Source organism: Papio anubis, chromosome 18 (assembly GCF_008728515.1).
Source record: "Papio anubis isolate 15944 chromosome 18, Panubis1.0, whole genome shotgun sequence".
NCBI lineage: Eukaryota > Metazoa > Chordata > Mammalia > Primates > Cercopithecidae > Papio > Papio anubis.
This window is the reverse complement of record NC_044993.1, coordinates 32951798-32975524: the sequence shown is the minus strand read 5'-3', so window position 1 is coordinate 32975524 and position 23727 is coordinate 32951798. Positions and strand designations below refer to the sequence as shown.

Sequence of the window (23727 nt, the reverse complement as noted above, 5' to 3'; positions counted from 1 at the left end):
ACTAATAAATGTCCATGAAATCTTCACAATTTATGTTCTTCTGCCGCGGCTTCAGCCGGTCCCTCCATTCAGAGTCCCTGACTTCCCGCAACATGCCTCGGCCTCCCAAAGTGCTGGGATTACAGGCGTGAGCCACTGCGCCCAGCAAAACCATTTAATCTTCATAACAGCCCTGGAAGATGAACGATACCGATATTCCCCATTTAACGTAGAGGAAACTACAGTTCAGCAGAGTCGTGATTTGTCTAACATCACTACTTTGAGAGAGCAAAGACTTCATATACAAAGTGGAATCTTCCACAAGAAGATTTAGAACTTAACTAGTTAAGATTTAGAGCTTACAGTTCTAAATCTTAACTAGTTAAGTCCTGTTTCACTTCCATAGTAGGACTTAACTAGTTCTAAATCTGGAAGAGTGAATTTACGATTTTTACTATCATCATTTTAGCTCCTTGAAAATAAAATCCAAAGTAAGAGTGGTTTTCCCATAGCTTAAATATCACATAGTTCATTTTCCTTAAGAAAATCTTACCTGAAGAACAGAGATTCTTTCCAGGAGAAATGGATATTCCACATGTGCCTCTCCTGCTATTCTAACACTTGTGGAGGGAGGCAGTGCCCAACATTCCTCACTCCATCCATGAACCCTATACCAGGGCCATTCCATCATTTTGAAAGAATTGAGTCCTTTGCCTTGGTTATTAGGAAGCAGCAGCCAGACCCCTTCCATTCTCCTGTCTTCCCCGGGTGCTTCCTCACTAGGACAGAGAGGCATAGATCTGCCTGTGGTTCTTCTCCCCCTGGACCCCGCTGCTCCCATTCCTCAGGTGTTTGGAAGGGGGGGTGGCAGTTAGCTTTAGTGTGTTATCCACAGCCCCAGCACAACTGGGGAGCTGGCCAGTGTGCATGGCTCAGCCACTCCAAGGAAGGAAAGGTTGGCTGAAGTTTCTGCCGGCCATTGCCTGCTTCAGGGGGTTTTAAAAAGAGAAAGTAGATACTGTGCCATTTACTTTGCTTTTTATCATTTCAGATTTATATCTATAATGAGAAAATTGTAAATGGACACCTGCAGCCTAACCTGGTGGACCTTTGTTCTTCCGTCGCAGAGCTGGATGATAAGGTAGAACCTAGAGCTAACTCAAGTAGAAACCGGGGTCCAGTGTTTTGATGGGGCTAGCAGCTTGCCGACTTGGCTGAAATGTGCTGTGGAAACACCCCATTCTGTGGAATGAAATGTTAACTGTTCCTCAGAGTTTTATTTTAAATAACTTTGGGTGGTTTTCTTGATGATGAATTTTTAAAAATGCATCTTTAAAAGGCCCTGCCAGTATCAATTGATAGTCACAAGAGTTCTCTTCAAGCCGTATTTGCTTTGAAGTCCCATCAAGCTTTTACTCCCCACTTACCAGTTTCCCTCCTTACACAAGCAATAGACTCCTTAATGAGAGCTGAATTGTCAAGGTGATGGCTTTTCACACCTGTGAGCCCTCGAACTTGACTCAGGTGGGACTTTTGTGAGCATTCTTGATGTACCACTGGTTCTATTCCTCTGACAAACACATATACTGCCTTTATTTATTCTCCTCCCTCACCCCTTACTCCTGGCCAGTTTTCTGCTCCAAGGGGCAAAAAAATAAAAATAAAATAAAAAAATAAGTGGATGGATGACTACTTGGTAGGTGGCTAGGAGGAAGGAAGAAAGGAGGGAAGGCTATTATGGAAGAAAGCACCCATACACAGATTTTTTTTTGTCTTTTAAAAACTTGCTCAGCCCAGTGTGGTGGCTCACACCTGTAACCCTAGCACGTTTTGAGGCTGAGGTTGGTGGATTGCTTGCACCCAGGAGTTCAAGACCAGCTTGGGCAACATGGCAAGACCTCCTCTCTACAAAAAATAGAAAAATTAACCGGGTGTGGTGGCATGCACCTGTAGTCTCAGCTGCTTGAGAGGCTGAGGTGGGAGGATTACCTGAGTCCAGGGAGGTCAAGGCTGCAGGGAACCATGATCATGCCAGTGTACTCCAGCCTGGGTGACAAAGAGTGAGGCCCTGTCTCAAAAAAAAGTATCTAACTTTTAATTTTTTTTTCTTTTTTTTTTTGAGATGGAGTTTCACTCTTGTTGCCCAGGCTGGAGTACAATGGTGAGATCTGGGCTCACTGCAGCCTCCACCTCCTGGGTTCAAGTAATTCTCCTACCTCAGCCTCCCGAGTAGCTGGGACTACAGGCACCTGCCACCATGCCTGGCTAATTGTTTGTATTTTTAGTAGAGACGGGGTTTCACCATGTTGGCTAGGATGGTCTTGAACTTAATTTTTTAAAATAGTAAAATATAAGATAACCTAAACAGATCTAAAGAAGAAAGTCAGGTTTCACCAATCATTCCACCACCTAGGAAGAGTCACATTTGTCTGGACAGTCTGAAGTTTTAATTTTTGAGAGAGACCATGAAAACAGGCTTTTCTCTTTTGCTTTGGAACAAGTATAAACCTTTTTCTCCAATCAGTGCTATCCTCTAAGGACTCATACATTTAAAGTATTGCCAAGGGTTCAGGGAACACGTTGTTTTTAAGGAGCGATTTACAGGCAGAAGGATTCTGGGGAGAGGGAGTCCCAGCTGTGTGGTGGTAACACAGAGGAAAGAACGCCCGCTCCTTTCCTGGGAGGCATCTTTTGAAGGGAGTGAGTGGGAAGGAAAATGGGAGGCTGTGACACTCACCAAGTAAGGTAAAAGCGGTGGCCCCTGGAGCATCTCTGGGAGGACGAAAACCTGTATTATTAGGTTAAACTCTTATTTTAAGTCTTTAGAAACTCAGATAACCTTGTAAGGACTGAAATACAGCTCTTGGAGTTTAAACTCCTAGAACTTTGGATGACCGTAAATGGATTCCTGCTCTCTGAAGGGATAACCCGCTGAGATTCTTGCAACATGTGTGTAGTTTTAATTATGTATGTGGTTATGTCAGACCTGGAATAGTAATTGATATGAAAACCAACTCAGGGCAGGGGTAGGGGGTGCTTATCGGTGGATGGAACTCTGAAGTCTGGCCAGCAGAGGCGCATCTTCTGCACTGAGCTTAAGCCTAGCAGTCACAGACAGATGACATTAACCTCATCCCCCACCTTACTCTGCCAGCCTTGGAGGTCAGAGTGCCACAAAGAACCACATAATTTCTCTGACCCTGCAGCATTGTCACATGCAGTTTTGTTTATATGCAGAGCATTTCTGACATGTGGACCATGGTAAAACAAATGACAGACGTGTTGTTGACACCGGCAACTGATGCCCTGAAGAACCGCAGCAGCGTGGAAGTGCGCATGGAGTTTGTCAGGCAGGCCTTGGCGTACCTTGAGCAGAGGTAAGGCAGCAATAGCACAGTGGGGCTGGCTTTCAAATCCCTTGCAGTCAACCGTTTCTCAGATCTTAAGTTGTCCTCAGGTTAAGTGTGCTGTAGCTGGTATAATTTAAGATTTATTATGGCTGGGCGCGGTGGCTCACGCCTGTAATCCCAGCACTTTGGGAGGCCAAGGCGGGCAGATCACGAGGTCAGGAGATCGAGACCATCCTGGCTAACACGGTGAAACCCCGTCTCTACTAAAAATACAAAAAATTAGCCGGGCGTGGTGGCGGCGCCTGTAGTCCCAGCTACTCGGAGGCTGAAGCAGGAGAATGGCGTGAACCTGGGAGGCGGAGCTTGCAGTGAGCCGAGATGGCGCCACCGCACTCCAGCCTGGGCGACAAAGCGAGACTCCGTCTCAAAAAAAAAAAAAAAAAAAAAGATTTATTATGTTAAATTGAACAAGGCTCAGAGTTGTAATCCTGTTTCAGAAATCCTGTTTTACTTACCTACCAGGACTGTTTCTGCAGTCACACATTAAAATAAAAATCACACATTAAAAAATCATGGTAGGTGAGCACTGTTCGAATTCCCTTTTTCTTTCTCCACACTCTGTCTCTTAATACGTAAAGCCATAGTGCCTTAGGTCATAATCTTTTTCTAATGTGGTTCAGCCATTACTCCTTAGGCTCTTTTTTTTCTCTCCACATTCTAATTTTATTCCCAGGCATGTTACTACCTTCAAACCCTAGGAAAACTCCTTTCCCCTTATTTTCTGACACTACTTGGTTAATTCCCCTAAGTCAGGGTCATTCCCAGCTGATAATGCCTGTGATTTATGCCCGGGTTTCTTTGCCACTTCCTCACCAATCAGAGCTGGTCACTGAGGGGTTTGTGGCAGTGCCTTTGTGCCCAAAGTATTGTTCCCTTCGTTAGTAGGACCCATGCCATCATCCCTCCCTGTGGATACTCCTTCCAATTCTGAATTGGCCAGCAGGGATTGCCATGAGTGTGCAATAGAATCTCTTTATTTTAGAGACAGGGTGCTGGGCCCCTCCCTGCTGGCTTGAGAAGAGAAAGCCAAGTTGAATACACTTGCAAAATTACAGGCCTTTGCCACTGAGCCTCTGCACCTGCCAGCAGCCTTGCAGTGAGATCGCCTTTTGTCAATAAAACAATACTTCAGGCCGGGCGCGGTGGCTCAAGCCTGTAATCCCAGCACTTTGGGAGGCCGAGATGGGCGGATCACGAGGTCAGGAGATCGAGACCATCCTGGCTAACACGGTGAAACCCCGTCTCTACTAAGAAATACAAAAAATAGCCGGGCGAGGTGGCAGCGCCTGTAGTCCCAGCTACTCGGGAGGCTGAGGCCGGAGAATGGCGTGAACCCGGGAGGCGGAGCTTGCAGTGAGCTGAGATCCGGCCACTGCACTCCAGCCTGGGCGACAGCGCGAGACCCCGCTCAAAAAAAAAAAAAAAAAAAAAAAAAAAAAAAACAATACTTCATTAGGAAGTCAGAAGATTTCCTTGTATGTTACTGAGGTAATTCAAACTTGGTACAGCGGAGAATAGGTTTTTATACCAAATACTATATTAATTAGACGAGAGCTACTGAAATGAACACCATCAGACACATTACACTCACTAGCTTCCATTCCCTGGTTAAGAAAAATCTGGAGCTCAAAATGGATTTTTATTCTCCTAGTATAGGAATAAAGGGTTTATAAAATAATTCTTCTAAGCGTTGGCTGAATTTTTGTGATTAAGTTTTGGGTTTATCAATCTTCAGCCGTAAAGAACCTACATATGTAGCAGCATTTATTCGTTACCAGTCGGCAAAATGAGTCAGAACTTCTTTTGCTATATAAAAACTTCTAGGAATTTTTTTTTTTTTTTTTTTTTTTTTTTTGTAAGACAGGGTCTGGCTCTGTCACCCATGCTGGAGTGTGGTGGCATAATCTGGGCTCGCTGCAACTTCTCCCTCCCAGGCTCAAGCAGTCCTCCCACCTCAGCCTCCCGAGGTGTGTGCTACCATGCCCAGCTTTTTTTTTTTTTTTGAGATGGAGTTTCGCTCTTGTTGCCCAGGCTGTAGTGTAATGGTGTGCTCTTGGCTCTGTGCAACCTCCACCTCTCAGGTTCAAGCGATTCTCCTGCCTCAGCCTCTTGAGTAGCATGGTAGCCTGCCACCATGCCCAGCTAATTTTTGTATTTTTAGTAGAGGTGGGGTTTCACCATGTTGGCCAGGCTAGTCTCGAACTCCTGACCTCAGGTGATCCACTGGGTTCAGCTTCCCAAAGTGCTAGGATTACAGGCGTAAGCCATCGTGCCTGGCTTAGGATTTTTTTTTATTTTTATTTATTTTTTTCAGTGAGTGTAAGTGTATGACTGCTCATGACTGCTTTTTTCTTGATCACTCTAATCCTTAACACTGGTGCTTGACTTCACCAGTGGTACTAGGCTGCTTTCCTTGGTTTTAAATCGCTGGTAAGCCAGTCCATTTCTTTAAGTCTTTTCGTTTAGTTTTTAAAAGTATCTTGTTCCATTAATTTCTTTAACAGTGCTTCTTGGAGCTATTTGGGAATTTCCTTTCATAATTGTAATCTTAAGTTTATTTTTCACTCTAGTGGCATGACTCTCTGATGGCATCTTTTGTAAGCATTCATTGTCACCTTTGATAAAGGGGATATTTTAGAATAATTATACTCAGTGTTAAAATATTTTTCTCTGCTGCTCATTCACTGACAGTATGCATATAATAGTTCAAGTGATGCAATGCATCAGATGGCAAAGTAGACCAGTCCTAAATAATTTTTCAATTATAAGGCTGAAATGTTGTGAAAATGTAGGATTGGTCTGTCTCTTCCCTGCCACATTCCAAGATTTAAGGCATGATATATATATCTTAGCCCTCAAGGAATTTAGACTTCTTCAGTTTAGGCCCTTGTCAGCACATGGACTGTCTTAATTCAGATTGGAAGAGACCATAGTGGGCATCTGTTTGTCCTGGCTGCTACACGACTCCTCAATTTCTTATCCAACCTCTGCTTATAAATACTTCCAGGCCAGGCGCAGTGGCTCACGCCTGTAATCCCAGCACTTTGAGAGGCCACAGTGGATGGATCACCTGAGGTTGGGAGTTCGAGACCAGCCTGGCCAACATCGTGAAACCCCGATTATACAAAAATACAAAAATTAGCTGGGCATGGTGGTACACGCTTGGCACAAGTCCCAGCTACTTGGGAGGCTGAGGCAGGAGAATCACTTGAACCTAGGAGGCAGAGGGTGCAGTGAGCCGAGGTCATGCCACTGCATTCCAACCTGGGCAACAAAGCAAGACTCTGTCTAAAATAAATAAATAAATAAAAATTCCAATGATGGGGAACTCATTAACATTTGTTAAATTTTGTTTGTTTTTCATTATAAAAATGATACATGCTTATTATAGAAACTTTGGAAGATGCTAAAAATAAGACTTGAAAAAAGAGGGGAGGACCCGTATACCATCTAGAGGCTCCTATTACCTTGTTATATTTCTTTTTTCCCCCCTGTTCTTGAAGTCTGAGTTTTTTTTTTTTTTTATAACCGCATAAAATTTCATTGAGTCAGCCGGGCATGGTGGCTCATGCCTGTAATCTCAGCACTTTGAGAGGCCGAGGCGGGCGGATCACGAGGTCAGGAGATTGAGACCACCCTGGCCGACACGGTGAAACCCCTTCTGTACTAAAAATACTAAAATTAGCCGGGCATGATGGCGCGCACCTGTAGACCCAGCTAGTCAGGAGGCTGAGGCAGGAGAATCACTTGAACCCGCAGGGCAGAGGTTGCAGTGAGCCAAGATGGCGCCACTGTACTCTAGCCTGGGGATAGAACGAGACTCCGTCTCAAAAAAAAAAAATTTTTTTTTTTTGTTGAGTCTGTTTCCTGTTATTAAGATTTAGGTTGTTTGTTTCACTCTCTCTGTTGTTTTACTTAACCTGGTGTTGAAAACCTGACTTTTTGAGGTAGTCTGTGGTTTTTGACAAGAACATACTATATTTAGAAAGTTATTACATTAACCACATATTTGGGTATCTGTGAATTGGACTATTTAATCTTGGTATGGAAACACTTAAAACTACTACAGAGGATTTTAAGAAGCATGCTAGTAAATAAATGAAGAGGGAATGGTAGAAAAATCATCAATTTGCAACCACCAGTGTAATAACTGGTCCAGCAAGGACCATCAATGGAAAGTAAAACCGTTGAGTAAAAGATTGTTGAATAGAATACTTACATGACGTTCATGTATTGCCCCACAGATTACTTGTTAAGCACAAAGATAATAATAAATTGTAATGGAGAAATCTGATGGACACCTTTCAAGCAAGTGAATCAAATCTAGTGTTACCAATAAAGAAACAAACCTGCTACCTATGTCATTGTGGGATTCAGTGGGAAATGCCAGCATTAGCTATGTAGGGCTACTGTCAAAAAAGTTGAACCTGAATCAAATAACAATCCAGCTTAGATACTCTACCAGACAGCTGGCCTGGACTCTATAAATAAAAGGTCCGTGTCCAGCTGAGCATGGTGGCATGTACCTCTAGCCCCAGCTACTCAGGAGATTGAGGCAGGAAGATTGCTTGAGCCCAGGAGTTTGAGGCTGTAGAGTGCTTTAAAGGCACTTATGGGCCAGCCGTGGTGGCTCTTGCCTGTAATCCCAGCACTTTGGGAGGCCAAGGCAGGTGGATTACTTGAGGTCAGGAGTTCGAGACCAGCCTGGCCAACATGGTGAAATTCCATCTCTACTAAAAATACGAAAATTAGCTGGGCTTGGTGGCCCGCGCCTGTCATCCCAACTGCTTGGGAGGCTAAGGCAAGAGAAATGCTTGAAAACCCGGGAGGCGGAGGTTGCAATGAGCCGAGATCACGCCACTGCACTTCAGCCTGGGCGTCTAGAGTGAGAATCTATCTAAAAAAAAATAAGAGCACTTGTTAATAGACACTGCTTCCCAGCCTGGGAACCACAGCAATACCCTGCCTCTTGAAAAAAAGAAAAAGATCATTGTCATGAAAGAAAAATAATGATGGAATTAATGGAATTATCTTAGATTAAGGGAAAGTGGCTTGACAATTATATTTTCTTGATGAGATTCTGGATTTAAAAACTGTAAAGGAAACTATTTAAAAATTGGGTTATATTTTTGATAATAATAAGAAATTAATGTTAAGTTTCTTGGTATCGTAATGATATGGAGGTTAGGCAGGAGAAGGTCCTAGTTCTTCAGAGCCATATGGTATTTACAGATAAAGTAGCCCCTGATTTTTATAACGTATTTTCAAGTGGTTTGGGGGGAAAAAAAAGCACAAGTGTGTATGTTATGTGTGTGTGGAGAGAGAAAACATAAAGAAATGTTAAAAATTGGTGAATCTAGGTAAAAGGTTATGTGCATTCATTGAACTATTCTTTTAACTTTTTGTAGGTTTGAAAGTTTTCAAAATAAAAAGTTTAACAAGAACCCACCAGAGCATTAGCCTGTGAGCTGGAGCGATTATTATTCTGTATATCCACCCTTAATGTATTTGAAGTCCACAGTTGTGTTCCTCCAGGGATTCTTTTGAGTTTCCGCAGTGATGAGAAATCTACTGTGATCCACAGCCCACTGAGTAAATAATATAGTTTGCTTCATTAAGCATGTACTGTTTCCTCTTCTGCATTGAGCTTGAAGTCTAGGCCCTGCCCTTCCAAGCTACAGTGTAATGTCATGGATATGGGCATAGAGATGTGTAATAAATGTTTTCAATCTTCCCTGTTTTTTCCTTTAAAATTTTTCCAGTTATAAGAATTACACCCTTGTGACTGTCTTTGGAAATTTGCATCAGGCCCAGCTGGGAGGGGTGCCTGGGACTTACCAATTGGTTCGAAGTTTCCTGAACATTAAACTTCCAGCTCCCTTGCCTGGACTACAGGTACTGACAACTTTCTCTGTGTGATCAGTTACACCCCCAGAGCAGTTGCCCTCAGATTGGCATTTTCAGTTAAAATGAGGATATGTGTGGAGACTACTGTATGGAGATGAGTTCAGAGAGGGGTGACGACAGAAGGTGAAGACCTCTTAGGAGGCTGGTAGTATAGAAGTCCAGGTGATGGTGGTAGTTGCTCAGCCCAGGGTGGAGGAGAGTGCATGGAGAAGATGCCATTGGGTCCTTGACATGTTTTGAAAGCTGAGCCAGTAGGACTTGCTGAAGAACGTAGATTTGAGTGTGAGAGTCAGGGATGACTTCTGAGATTTTTGACTAAAACAGCTGGAAGAATGGAGTTGAATGTAGTTTTTAGGATGCGGTCTCTTCTCAGCTCATGGTCCAGTTGGGGAGATTATCATACAGTAATGCAAAGTGCTAAACTGGAGCCTTATGCAAAGGGTGGCAGGATATAGACGAGATTAGCTGCATAAAGAAGGTGAGATTCTCACTTGCTCTTAAAGAATAGGAGTTCACCAACCTGAAGTTTTGGAAAAGAGTACCAGGAGGAGGTAACACATGCACAAATGCATGGAGGCAGGAGAGAGTATCTGGAGGACTGGATGCACAGTAGGGCTTGGCAAGCTTGGGGCCCACTAGTGAAGGCCTTAAGTGCCAGGCCCAGCACTTTGGACTTAAACAACTCAAAGGGGTTTAAGTGGGCAAGTTCAGATCTGGGTTTTAGAGAGAGTCCTGCTGAGGGAAGGGTGGAAGTGCCAAGAAAGGAGGCCTGAGGCCTACTTCTGGAGGAGTTGAAGAAAAGCGAAGAGAGAAGCGTAAGCGCAGGCCGCTGTGCAGACAAATGGCAAAACCAGACTTGGGATAAATAAGCTGTAGTATTCAGAGAGTGGGAACAGAGCTGTCTCTCATATCCCCTAGTGCCCAGCAGTACCTGACACCAAGATACTGAGTAAAATGTTTATGACGTTTTATAAACTTGAGTACTATAAGGGTAGTCTCTTACTGGTCAGTGACATCTTTAGCCCTTGCTTTGTGGGGGTTGTAGGAGTGCATGTGTATATGTTATCACAAAAGAACGTCACCCAGTTACTGTGGGCCCCTGGGATTCCATGGAAAAACCACAGGGTAACTTTGGATCAGGTGGGGTACATAGCGCTTCAGAGGAAAAGCTCTGGAGCCTTATTGTTACTTAACAGCTTACTTGGACAGATGACTTAACGCTTCCATGCCTCAGTTTCCTTGTTTGTAAAACAGGGAGGAAAAGGCTGTTAATGGTTCTCACCGCAGGGAGCTGTTGTGAACATTAAGTGACTTATTTTAAGGAGAGGGGCTTAGCTTGGTTTTAGCACATATGAAAGCAGTCAGCTCAGCTTTTTTTTTTGTTTATTTTGAGCACTTACTGTTCCTCTTTTAGGATGGAGAGGTAGAAGGCCATCCTGTGTGGGCACTAATTTACTACTGCATGCGCTGTGGAGACCTGCTTGCCGCTTCACAGGTAGTTAATCGAGCCCAGCACCAGCTGGGAGAGTTTAAAACCTGGTTCCAGGAGTACATGAACAGCAAGGACAGAAGGTATGGTGAATGAGGTGGCACGCCCAGTGGTAGCCGTGCAGAATCAAAGGGGCGACCTTCCCTGTCGTTATTCTCTTTTCCCTGGACAGGCCCAAAACAAGTTTCTGCCTGGGGGAAAAAGGAGGTTTTGAAAGCAAATAGAACTCTCTTGGGAATAAAGAGTGAAAGGATTAGAAGAATGCCCCATTCTGATGCTGATGTCTAGGCATGCGTGCATCTGTGTTTGGGAATTTTCCTGTTCCTACAAGGGAGGGGCTGGCTCAGGAGCATGATGTGAGTTGTTCCGTAAATCTAAGGCACATCAAGGATGCTTTATAAAATGGGACTTTTTAAAAGTTACATTTGTTAACAGTGCTTCCAGTATGGAAATATGTTGTCATGTACTTCATAGCTTAAAGGCTAGAATTAGAAGTTAGTAAAATTGAAATATAATCATTGAATTAATTCATTAAGTCTTTACGTTCTCTTGCATTAAGGAACTGCTAAGCATTAATTTTCCTTGGATTTTGCTAATGTAATTGGACTTAAGTTCATACTCAAACTGAGGTTATTATATATATGTACATGTATGTAGAAGAAATGATGGCGGTTACTGTAGTTGTACTTGTGAAAAACTAGGATACTTTTCTTGCTAGCATTAATAATGTCATGTCAAGAGATTGCCTCAAACCACAAGCCCCTGTCTTGCTCATATTAGAATTAAAGTAGGGTTAATGTCTTAAGGTTCCCCCAGAAGGAGATTTGAGTGCCAGTTGTTTTTTTAGGAGGTGATCTCACATGAATAAGGGAGTGTGGAGGCCACAGAGGAGCTAAGACAGTTAAGGAAAGGATTCACTCCTGTCCATCGCTGCTTGAGTGCTGCTGGGGTGTGGAATGGAGTTCTAATTCCCTGGCATTTCTGACCTGTCCATGAAGGCCTCAGCAAATAGAAAACTGACAGGCCAATAGATGCAGGTGCTGGTAGTTGCAAGTCAGGTTAAAGTGATGGTGCCGAGGGGAGGGGATAGGGCAGAGACAGTCTCTCTTACCCCGATGAAGGAAGGCTTCCCTGCTGTTATATGTTTGGGACTTGGGATGCTTTCAGATGCCCTTGAGGATTTTTATTGAGTGTGTATCTGTCTGTTCCTTTATGTCTGTAGATTGTCCCCAGCTACAGAAAACAAGCTCCGGCTGCATTACCGCAGAGCCCTCAGGAACAATACAGATCCCTACAAGCGGGCCGTGTACTGTATCATTGGCAGATGTGACGTCACCGACAACCAGAGTGAAGTAGCAGACAAAACTGAGGATTACCTGTGGCTGAAGGTAGGCACGGTTTCCTCTGCCCACACGGGGCTTTACCCCTTTTCTGTGCTCATGTCCCCAGAAAGATTTTACCTGCATAATGTATGATGCCAATAAGGTGATCAGGACCAGCGGGTTCCTCGTCTCCTGTCCCCATTTTTTATTGTGTAATTCCCAGCTCATAACCATAGCCTTAAACACAGCTTCCAGCTGACATCATTGAGCATGGCTGCTGAACAGCTACAACTCTGTGCGTGTGGCTCAGGGTGTAGTTTGTACTAATGCATGTGTTTCTCTTGGGGATTTAGTTGAACCAAGTGTGTTTTGACGACGATGGCACCAGCTCCCCACAAGACAGGCTGACTCTCTCACAGTTCCAGAAACAGTTGTTGGAAGACTATGGTAAGATCCTGGACATAACCACCTTTCCCTTCTCTTGTCCACTTAAGGTGACTACCTCAGTTTTCCTCTGGGAAAATTTTTCATCTCTGAACTTTTGTCTTTCTTTCAAAACTCCTATAGATTGTCAAGGCAAAACAGCAAACCTACCATTCCAAATTCAAATAAAGGGCATGTGGCCTTAAGTAATGCGTAAAACTTATATGGTCATACACAATAATCTATTTTCTCTAATTCTTTGAACTGTTCTAGTAGACATATGCTCAGAGAGAGACAAAGAAGACGTAGCTGTTGCTTCCTAGTAGATCTTACTAGTCACTAGATCTGAGCACAAAGGAGAGAGACAGAAATAGCCTTTCTTCTTTCTTCCCCCCTATTTTTTAAAAACTGAGAAGAAAAGAAGATTCCAAATAATGGTTACCAGTTGTTGCATTCAGATTTCTGTGACTATGAGTAAACTGAAACTCCTTTGAAATCTGCATTTCTTTCCTTGAGTGACTTAACAGGGTAAAGGAGATAGACACTCTCTGTGGTCCATTTTAAGATCCTTAACTCTGTTTCTCTCCCACCTAACGCAAGCAGCTGGAGTTTTACAGCACAGTCAAATTTCTAGTAATGTTATGAGGTCTAGAGAAGATGGAGGAGCCAGGTCACATTTCACATGGCAGTTTACTGTATTCAGGGCCCCCTTGATCAATTCAGGCTCATGCTGGTGCTTTCTTCCTGCCCATCTAGTCCTGTGGGCTCACAGGCTGCTGCCTGGGGGTTGGGCCACCAGTAAGCACCTTCTTTCTGAGTTGGTTTTATCTCCTCTCCTCTCCTCTCTCCCAGGCGAGTCCCACTTTACGGTGAACCAGCAACCTTTCCTCTACTTCCAAGTCCTGTTCCTGACAGCGCAGTTTGAAGCAGCAATTGCCTTTCTTTTCCGCATGGAGCGGCTGCGCTGCCATGCTGTCCATGTAGCACTGGTGCTGTTTGAGCTGAAGTTGCTTTTAAAGTCCTCCGGACAGAGTGCTCAGCTCCGTGAGTATTTGGGATTGGGTTTACAGTAATGTAACCACAGCACGTCCCTCTTTGGGTGACGGTGGCCACAAAACCACAACCAATAAGGATTTGAGCAAAGGGTACCAGTCATTTTAGAGCATGTGGACAGTTGAGCTTTTTAGATGATTAGTGTTGGGGTTCTTGCTTTCCCGCCCCAAGCATTGGTATTCCTTTGGAAGTTAAGTATATAAAGTGCTGTTCAAAATGCTAGCTTTGTGGCCAGTCTGATTGCCTGGAAAATGGTGAAGAAGCAGCCCCTAGAGTTATGGGTCTGATTCCCATTAGGGCCCTGGCTTTAATGACATTGGAAACCCCAGTCAGGCATATGCATACCAGACTGGGATGAGAGAGTCAGGGGAGAGAGAGGAAGTAAATGTGGATGAATGGCTGCGGGTTCCTTATTGGTGTAGCAGAGTCATCCCAGAGCATGTGCCATAATGGTCAGTTGGATTATCTTTTCATTCAGAGACCAACATATTAGTAATTTACGGCAAAGTGCTGTTTTCTCCACGCTGGGCCTGGGGACAAATTGAGGATAGGGTGGTAAAAGGGACTGGCCAAAGCTTATATTGGCAAACATTGACTGGGCTGCAGGAGTAGATGCTGCTGGGTCTGTGGATTCAGCTTCCATAGTTTCTGGGTTGCATGGGTCAGAGGAGCAGTGTGGTTGTGACCCATTCTGACCCCCACGATGCAGTCAGCCACGAGCCTGGTGACCCTCCTTGCATGCGGCGGCTGAACTTTGTGCGACTCCTCATGCTGTACACCCGGAAGTTTGAGTCCACGGACCCAAGGGAGGCCCTCCAGTACTTCTATTTCCTCAGGTAATGTTTGCTTTTGACCATTTACTTCAGCTAGTTTCAATTTCTGCCATTCTGAGAATGACCGTTAGAGACCTTATGTCCAGACTAGAAACTGAGTTGACTTTTTTCCCTTACAGGGATGAGAAAGATAGTCAAGGAGAAAACATGTTTCTGCGCTGTGTGAGTGAGCTTGTGATTGAAAGCCGAGAGGTAAGTGGGTTTCCTTTTCTCTCCTCCCCATGGTTTTCAGTGTGCATGTTCCCATGTTCATTCCGTACTGCATGTTTACTTCAATATGGTTGTGGTGGATAAGGCCTAGGGAGTTTTTAGAGTTTCATTGGTTTCTAACAGTGAAAATATTTATTTCAGTCACACTGATTTTTAGTTTGCGTGAGACTTATCCCATTCATCCCATTTGATTCCTCTCTTTTTTCTCTAAAGACTTATGGATTATGTTTATATCTTTGTCCAATAATTTGAGTAAACTTTTTTCCTTCCACAGTTCGATATGATTCTTGGGAAACTAGAGAATGACGGAAGTAGAAAGGTGAGTTAAATGCATCCTTAGAGAAATGTTCGTTAGCTGTTGGGGATTTATAAATATCAAAAGAATACACTTAGATTTTAAGATTCAAGGTACTAAAGATGCAAATCTGAACAGAGTTGCTTAATTTAAAAAATGGAATTAAAATTATGGGCCCAGATGATGACCTTGGTTTTACACACACTTTATATCTCCTTAAAATATGTTAATTTGTGATTACAAAGCTTTTTTATTATGTTCAGAATATTCATTTGTTCATGCCTGTCATTTTTTGAGCTGAGAATGCTATTATACATTTCTGCCATTCTTGGCTCAGAAAACATGCAAGAAAAAGAAATTGATTACTGCACCCATTCTCCCAAGATGGAAAAGTTAGATGTGCACTTGACCTCCTTCAAAATGCAGTTTCCAAGGGCTTTGAACTCCACAGTGACCCTGGAAATACTCCTGGAAGGCCTGAGGGATTTCAGGACTCACTATGCCCATTGGTTGTCATGGCAGGAGGGTCAGAGATCCTGTTGTCAGAGACCAGTCCTGGCCCTGAATCTCCCTGTGGCCTTTAGAAAGTCACTTGCCCCTCAGGGACTGACTTTTCTCATTTGTAAAAATGAGTGGTTTGGACCCAGCAATCTGTAGATGAGCTCACACTGCTCACAGCATCTACCTCAGAAGAAAGGCAAGTGACAGTGCTGATGACAGTGGCCTTGGTTATTGGGCGATGACAATCACCAGGCATGGTACTGAGTGCTTTGCATAGTTTCTTCTTTAACAGGCTGTACTGGGGCCAGGAGGCTCCCAGTGTGTGTGAGTTGACAGAGCTGGAAACATAGATAAGACCTTATCCTCTCCTGCCTCCCAAGTGGCAGGGCAAGTCACCTCGACCTGGTCCAGCCCTGAGAGTCCAGTGCCGGTGGAGAAGCAGAATGGCCAGGCAGAGATATTATGCACTTGCCTTCATTCTCCCAGGATACCTAAGGCCTCTCTCATGCTCTCCTGAGCATTTAGTTGCTGTCGAGTGCTGATGGTGATTTTTTTTAAGAAATGTCCTGTTACCACTTGCCATGTGTTTTTTCAGCACTGAGTTCCTTTTGCCATCTGTCTTAGAAAACAAATCCAAAATCTTTCAGATATTTTCTCTAAGCCTCCTGCTTTTTCTCTGTGGTTCCTACTCATCAGCAAATTTAAAATCATTGATTTCACTGACTCTCTGGGTCATTTTGGAAAATTAGAAAGCACAGATGTCTTATTGCTGACTCCTCTGTGCTTCTAGTAAGTCTGCCCTTTCATGTGTAGTTTCCTTGGTCTCTTTTATAGTTTTAATAGGACTTTATATCTTCAAGAAAGCCAGAGTCTGGCTGATAGAGTACATGCATTGCCCAGGGCAAGCAATTTCACTTGAAGTATTTTTTGGGTCCTAATTGCATCTCTTTGTTTAAAATAATAGCTCTGTGCACCCGTCTGTCTCTTCCTCCCCCTCCATAATTTGTCTTGTCAGCCTGGAGTCATAGATAAGTTTACTAGTGACACAAAGCCTATTATCAACAAAGTTGCTTCCGTGGCAGAAAATAAAGGACTGTTTGAAGAGGCAGCAAAGCTGTATGACCTTGCCAAGGTAAGGTGTGCCTGCTTCCTTCTTCTGCACTTCACAGGTCTGCCAGCCTTTCGGCATTAAATGTGCAGCCACTTCGACAGTGTCATTGTTGTAGCACCCTCCCTGTAGAGGCGTTTGCTCTAGTGCTTAGACAGTTAATGGTCCAGTCAGGACAGAATTCCCATTTTACAGCTGTATTTCTTCCCATAAGATTTTTCTGACCAAACAACATATTGAAAGGATGTCCTGCAGGCATTGAACTATTGTCTCACTTGGCAGCAGAATTAGCATCCATCACATTTCCATGGTGAAGCTACTGTTGAAAATGGCATTATGCTGACCCTGGCAGCCACAGACACACTGGGGAACAGTAGTATTAGAAAATAAGACCACATCAGTGTGCAGGAAGGAGTGAAAGAAAATAAGACCACAGCTGGGCATTTTGAGATGACTAGAATACATGTTTCTACCTAAGAACAAATGATGACTAAGAACATATGGTAGCTGCTAAGGATTCTATGACCTAAACAAGATTACATTCTCTCCTTTATCAGCTGAGAAAAGTAGACCAAAAAAACAGCTATAGGCCAAGTGCAGGGGCTCACGCCTGTAATCCCAGCACTTTGGGAGGCCAAGGCGGGCACATCACTTGAGGCCAGGAGTTTCAGACTAGCCTGGCCAACATGGCAAAACTTCGTCTCTACTGAAAATATAAAAATTAGCCAGGCATGGTGGTGCATGCCTGTAATCCCAGCTACTCAGGAGGCTGAGGCACGAGAATCACTTGAACCTGGGAGGCGGTAAAAAATGCTTTGATTGAGGTATAATTAAGATGTAGAAAAATGTGCAATAATTATATGTACAGCTTGACGAATTGTGCATAGGTGTATATCTTTGTAACCACCATCCAGATCAAGATACCAAAGATTTCCATCCATCACCCCAGAAAGTTCTCTTTGGTGGGTAGGGGGCATTATATACTTGTTCCTTTTATTGATTATTTTATTGATTGCTTCCTTAATTTTAAAACCGTGAGCAGAATGCTGACAAGGTACTGGAACTGATGAACAAACTGCTGAGCCCTGTCGTCCCCCAGATCAGTGCCCCGCAGTCCAACAAGGAGAGGCTGAAGAACATGGCACTCTCCATTGCTGAACGGTAAGCCAGGAGCTGACTCCATGGGACCCTGAGGGTGCCACTGCCAGTGCCAGGCCACCTTTGCCTACCCAAATGCATGTTCAGCTTTACTAGGTAACAGCAGACAGCTTTCCAAAGTGGTTCTTCTAACTCATCATGCCACCAGCACTGCGTGAGTTCCTTTGTCCCCACATCAGAACTAGCACTTGGTACTATCAAACTTAACATTTTTGCCAAAGAAATGGGTATGAAAGGGCATCTCAGTATTTTAGTCATGCACATGAAGTTTAATTCTAGGCATTATGCTCACCTATATACTGTTGTATACTTTCATCAGCCCTCTCAAAGGCATTCAAGACCAAAGCTAGTGATAGTTGGATGGGGGAGATTCTTAGAGGTGTCGTGGCCAGTGTTTCAGACAACCTGGATCCCCAGTGAGTTAACTGAATTATCAGACTTTTAACTAGTTTAAGTCCCAGGCCGAGGCTAACAACATTACTTTTTGTGCTCTCTATAGATATTGCTAATAAAATGACCCAGAGAAAACTGGGTTTGGAGTGCTTTCCCGGGGTAACACAAAAGAGCATTCTTTGGTAAATGAGATATCTCCACCTAGCAAACAATCCCTAGTGATGGCCGCTCGGCTTTTTGCCCGTCAGGACCTCCCACCTTTCATGAAGATTGGATGCTGAGATGATGGTCAAGGCTGGAGAACCACGCTCCATGTGGAGTACCTGTAGGTGGATTCATACCAAATCCACTATCAGTGCTTGGCTGTTTCAAAATAAACACCATTTTACACTCTTTAATTAACTTCACCCAGAGAGCTCAAGAGGTTTTGATGCTTTTTATGTATTTTTTGTATGTTGAGACAGGGTCTCCCTCTGTCACCTAGGCTGGAGTGGAGTGCAGTGGTGCAGTCATAGCTCACTGTAACCTCGAACTCCTGGGCTCAAGCAATCCTCCCACCTCAGCCTCCTGAGGAGATAGAACTACAGGCATATACCACTACACCTGGCTAATATTTTAATATTTTGTGGAGATGGGGTCTCGCTGTGTGTCCAGACTGGTCTCTCACTCCTGGCCGGTCTCTGACTCCTGGCCTCAAGCAGTCGTTCCGCCCCAGCCTCCCATGTAGCTGAGATTACAGGCATGAGCCACATGAACCACACCCCACTGTCTTTTTAAATGCTATTCCACAGTTACGGATTACACAGAAATTCCTGATACACTCTCACTCCCCCCACCCCGTTTTTGTCTTTCAGGTATAGAGCTCAAGGAATAAGTGCAAATAAATTTGTGGACTCCACATTCTATCTTCTTTTGGACTTGATCACCTTTTTTGACGAGTATCATAGTGGTCATATTGATAGAGCTTTTGATGTAAGTTTCAGGAAAGGTGTTTGAAGTGCAGGTTAATGTACACCCTTGAAAATTCAAAACACTGCATGGAATTTACTTAAAACAAAGGAGCTGTTGCCAGTATGTTTGTTAAATGAAGAAGGACAAGTACAATCCTGGGACTTAAAAGGATTTCCTGTGTTGCTTTATTTTTTTCCCCCTATTCCTTTCCCCTTTAATCTGAAAACAGATACATTTCTCAAAGTAATTTGAAATCTCTGAATTTTAAAAAATGTGTCAGAAAATGAGGATAAGAATTAAGTTAGCTAGTTAGAATCAAAGCCTTTGTGTGTACACAAGGGAGAATGGTGTTTTCTATGAAGAAGCCCTTTGGAGTATGTGAGGGTGCTGACTTTACATGTAGAGAGATGAAATGACTGTGATGATTGTCTTACATGGGGCTGGTGGTTGTTTTAAACAGATAATTGAGCGCTTGAAGCTGGTGCCCCTGAATCAGGAAAGTGTGGAAGAGAGAGTGGCTGCCTTCAGAAATTTCAGTGATGAAGTAAGTTCCTTCTTCCTGAGTTATGGAATTCCTTTTTCCCCACTTCCACCAAAAGCTTTTTCTTTTCCTGTGCCTAACAGCTTTAAGAGTTCTAGTTACAGTAACTATCCAGACTGAGTTTTCCAGAGTGGTTCCCTTTCAAATACCTTGGCCTGGCTTTTCTGTGAGTGCATACATCCCCATCAGATTATTGTCTGAATTCCTGATTGAGAAAATACGGTCATTTCAGTGATTGACATGTTCTTGGGAGAAACAGGTTTCTGGTTGATCCTGTGAAGTCTGGTTTAATTCTTCTATTATTCACTTGTACTAGAGGGTATTTTGGTGCTTAACTCTGATCATCTTTAAGTAGTTCCATTGGGTACATGAAACACATCATGATGCACTGCCACCTTTGCCCTCCCTGATCTGTTTTGTCTAAAGAAGCAAATTCAGTGACTGTGACTATCACCCCATAAGCCCCAGAGCCACTGTCTGTCTGTTGGGTTTCTAGCATATTGCCAACATCTAGCCCAGGGTGCTCAGCTGGGCTGCATACTGGCATCTCTAGGAGAGTTTCTAAGAACTCTCATGCCCAGACCCCAGAGATTCTGGTTTCCCTGACTGCTGCAGCCCAGACCTCCCCGAGTCATTCCAGTGTGTGGCCCAGGTAAATTCATCTCTAGAACTACAAACACTCAACTCAGCTCTCAACACTATGCTAGAACCAACTGCCTGGCTCTGGGATGTCACTAGTGGTTTTTCAGTTTAAAATTATTCCTCATTGAGCAGATGCCTTTTATAAAATGTCTCTGGCCAGGTGCGATGGCTCACGCCTATAATCCCAACATTTTGGAAGGCTGAGGCAGATGGATCAGCTGAGGTCAGGAGTTGGAGACCAGCCTGGCCAACCTGGTAAAATCCTGTCTCTACTAAAAAATATAACAATTAGCCGGGCATGGTGGTGCATGCCTGTAGTCCCAGCTATTCAGGAGGCGGAGGCATGAGAATCGCTTGAACCCAGGAGGCAGAGGTTGCAGTGAGCTGAGATTGCACCACTTCACTCCAGCCTGGGCGATTGAGGGAGACTTTGTCTCAAAAAAAAAAAAGTTTCTGTTTCAGAGAAAGAAGTAAGGCCAGTTCTGCACATGAAGAGGGATGTTGACTACTGTGGTACACACAGTTCAGAAGGTCTTACCCCTTGCTGACTTTCCCTTTATACCTGCTGTGGTTTCTACCCTTAGCCACTTGCTCCTTTGTTATTTCTAGCCTTTCCTTGAATACATCCTTCATTGCATCAGAGATTAAAGTAGTACACCAGGGCCTGCCCTTGTAGACACTCCCAAGGACTCTGGTAGGACCATGCAGATCCAGTGGAAACAGCCCACTGACTTTGAGAGAGTGGGGAGTGGTAGGGACTGTGGAGAAGTAGCATGTGCACCTGTACCTCCTGACATTCAAATTCAAATTATGTATTGGCATCCACTCTGCTGGCCAGTCTAAGCCTAATGCTAACCAGATGTCAGCATGCTTTTTTTTGGCTTGCTGCCCCTGACTAAGGGAAAAACAGCATAAACAGCATAAAGGAGCAGAAACAGTAACCACCTGACCTGAGCAGCATTGCTTGGGGTTTTTTCTCACACTTGATGTTTCAGTGCCATCAGCTCCTTTTGGGTGACTGTGTGGCTCTCCACCTGGTAATGGTGAGGAGTGATGTGACCAGGCCCGCCTGGAGCAGCCCACCGTCCCTCCATCTGTGGTTGGCCTGAAAGGGTTGGTTCTTTTTCTTTACTCCGTTTTTCTCTCTGTGTAGATCAGGCACAACCTCTCAGAAGTGCTTCTTGCCACCATGAACATCTTGTTCACACAGTTTAAGAGGCTCAAGGGGACAAGTCCATCCTCATCATCCAGGCCCCAGAGAGTCATCGAGGACCGCGACTCTGTAAGATCCCAGCATTCACGAGAAACATTGCTGAGCACCACCTTTCTGGTTTGGAATCCGTTGCACTCTTATTAAGAGACCACATGACCCAAAACTGCTCTTTCTCCTTAGTACCTGGCAGCTGGATAAATCTCGTGTTAGGGGGCTCCCAGAGGAAATCAAACATTAAAGGGATTGCTGCTCTTCTCAAGCTTAAAAAAATAAAAAGATGTGCTAGGTCTGCAAATCTTACCTTTTAACAGATCACACAGAATGCTAATTTCTAGTTGACTCCTTAAGAACTTCCTGCACATTTTAAAAGATAAGTTTATTTTGTTAGTCCTAGCTCATTAGTGAACACTTTTATTAAAACCATACTTTATTTTTGATCAACACATTAATTTAATGTGAACCCTTGTTTCTCCTGTCACGGTGTTCACAGTGACCCTAGAGAGGTAACTAGCACAGCATCTTATCCCCTCTCACAGCTGAGGAAACTGAGCTGTGGAGTTGGGAAGCAACTGCCCTCAGGTGGCAGGTAGGTGAAGGGGCCATGTCTGGAGGCTGGGTCTCTGACACCTGTGCCCTTTCTGCTGCCTGTGGGACCTCTGGCAGTGCGTGGGTCAAGTGGAATCCAGGTAGCTAGAACCCTGGGGCTCACAGCATATGTTGTCTGATTACAAAAAAAAAAGAGCAAAGGTATTTTTTGACGCAATTAAACCGTAAGGGGATAGTACAATGGTGTTTTCTTTTCTTTTCTTTTTTTTTTTTTTTTTTTTTTTTTGAGGCAAGGCCTGGTTCTGTCGCCCAGGCTAGAATGCAGTGACATGATCTCAGCTCACTGCAGCCTCCACCTCTTGGGCTCAAGCCACCCTCCCACCTCACCCTCCCAAGTAGCTGGGACTCCAGGTGTACACCACCACACCCAGCTGAGTTTTGTACTTTATATAGAGATGGAGTTTTGCCGTGTTGCCCAGACTGATCTCGAACTCTTGAGCTCAAGAGATCCCCCCAACCTCGGCCTCCTAAAGTGCTAGGATTATAGGCGTGACCACCGTGCCCAGCCCCACAATGATGTTTTTTAAAATTACCTTTCCTTTAACATTTCCACTTAATTTTTGATGAGACTCTCAGGATCTCAGTGTCTAACATCAGACTTGGTTTTGGCAGCCAAGAAGCCTTGTTCTGTCTTCTGCCTCTGAGGATGTCTGTGAGCTCTTTCCACTGTGACCCCACAGGCATTGTTGTTGATAAAACTTGTGCTTAGTGAAAGATGGTGGAAATTTCCACCTTTAGGAATGTGGGTAACAGTGCTCAAGAGTGGTCCACTGAAGTGGTCAGCCCATCCAGGTGCGCACCAGAGCATTTGCTGGTCTTCTCCCTACCCTGGACAGATAGAAATCTAAACGCCAGATGTGCCAGCAGTGGGCTCATGGTGCCTACCACTTGGCAGGAATCTTTTTTGATAATAGAAACCCAGTGCAGTGATGTTTGTGAATGTGAGTATTGAGATAGTGGATACTTCTTGGTGCTCTGTGTGCCACTTACAGTTCAGGCAGGCTTGCCCACTGAGAGGAGCTGGTCCCTGGCAGGCCATGTCCCATGTCTGAAGATCATTCTCCTGCCTGCCTTTTGCCCACCACTCTCCTTTTTCTTTCTTTTTCTGAAAGGTAGGGGCGAATAGGATTAAGTAAAAGGTTATATATAAAAGTTGCGTGCCCAAGAGGTCTGCAAGCCCACTGATGTCCTTGGTTTCATGGTTTAAAGTGAGATACTGCCCAGTAAGGGAGTGAATCCTTTTACTTGAACATCCCTAGAGCTCATTTCAAAGAGCCCATGCACTTTCATTCACTTCTAAAGAAAATACAATGGGTATTCCTATCACAAAGTCAGATTTCTTTTTGTTTGGACATTAGTAAGGACATGCACTCGCTAGTTTGTTTTACACATCAGGTAAAAAGCATTTGCTTTTCAATTTTCTTCTGGAATGGTCCTTAAGTAAGCCTAGTAGATGACTCTTCAGTTTTTCTTTAAATTCTTGTTACTAGTCCAGAAAGGTGTTTGTAGATTCTCCCTTTCTAGTCCAGATTTGGTTTAAATTTGTAGGGCCACCTTTTTCCCTCCTGGAACAATCCAGGAATTCCATAAATACTGTTGCCTGGGGAAAGAAGGGCTAAGCATGTATGTCAGGAAGGGAGAAAACAGGAGGAACGAAAGGAAGGAAGAGGAAAGATGCATGGGAGGAAGAAAG

At 44.0% G+C, this 23727-nt stretch overlaps 1 protein-coding gene across 10 annotated transcripts in view; it reads left to right on the top strand.

Moving 5' to 3' along the window:
* Window positions 1-23727, top strand: part of NUP93 (nucleoporin 93) — a 113664-nt gene that overhangs the window by 89042 nt on the left and 895 nt on the right. For 5 of the 10 annotated variants that reach the window (XM_031658235.1, XM_031658237.1, XM_031658238.1 and 2 more), the window contains 15 exons: window positions 1031-1120; window positions 3217-3356; window positions 9152-9284; window positions 10711-10868; window positions 12008-12173; window positions 12461-12554; window positions 13383-13574; window positions 14293-14419; window positions 14536-14608; window positions 14901-14945; window positions 16438-16554; window positions 17573-17691; window positions 18936-19053; window positions 19493-19576; window positions 21369-21545. In XM_031658235.1, coding sequence (XP_031514095.1) covers window positions 1031-1120; window positions 3217-3356; window positions 9152-9284; window positions 10711-10868; window positions 12008-12173; window positions 12461-12554; window positions 13383-13574; window positions 14293-14419; window positions 14536-14608; window positions 14901-14945; window positions 16438-16554; window positions 17573-17691; window positions 18936-19053; window positions 19493-19576; window positions 21369-21545 — 1833 coding nt within the window. The remainder of the gene's footprint in view (window positions 1-1030; window positions 1121-3216; window positions 3357-9151; window positions 9285-10710; window positions 10869-12007; window positions 12174-12460; window positions 12555-13382; window positions 13575-14292; window positions 14420-14535; window positions 14609-14900; window positions 14946-16437; window positions 16555-17572; window positions 17692-18935; window positions 19054-19492; window positions 19577-21368; window positions 21546-23727) is intronic. The other 5 variants (XM_003916914.5, XM_031658234.1, XM_003916915.4 and 2 more) reach the window with 2 other exon arrangements.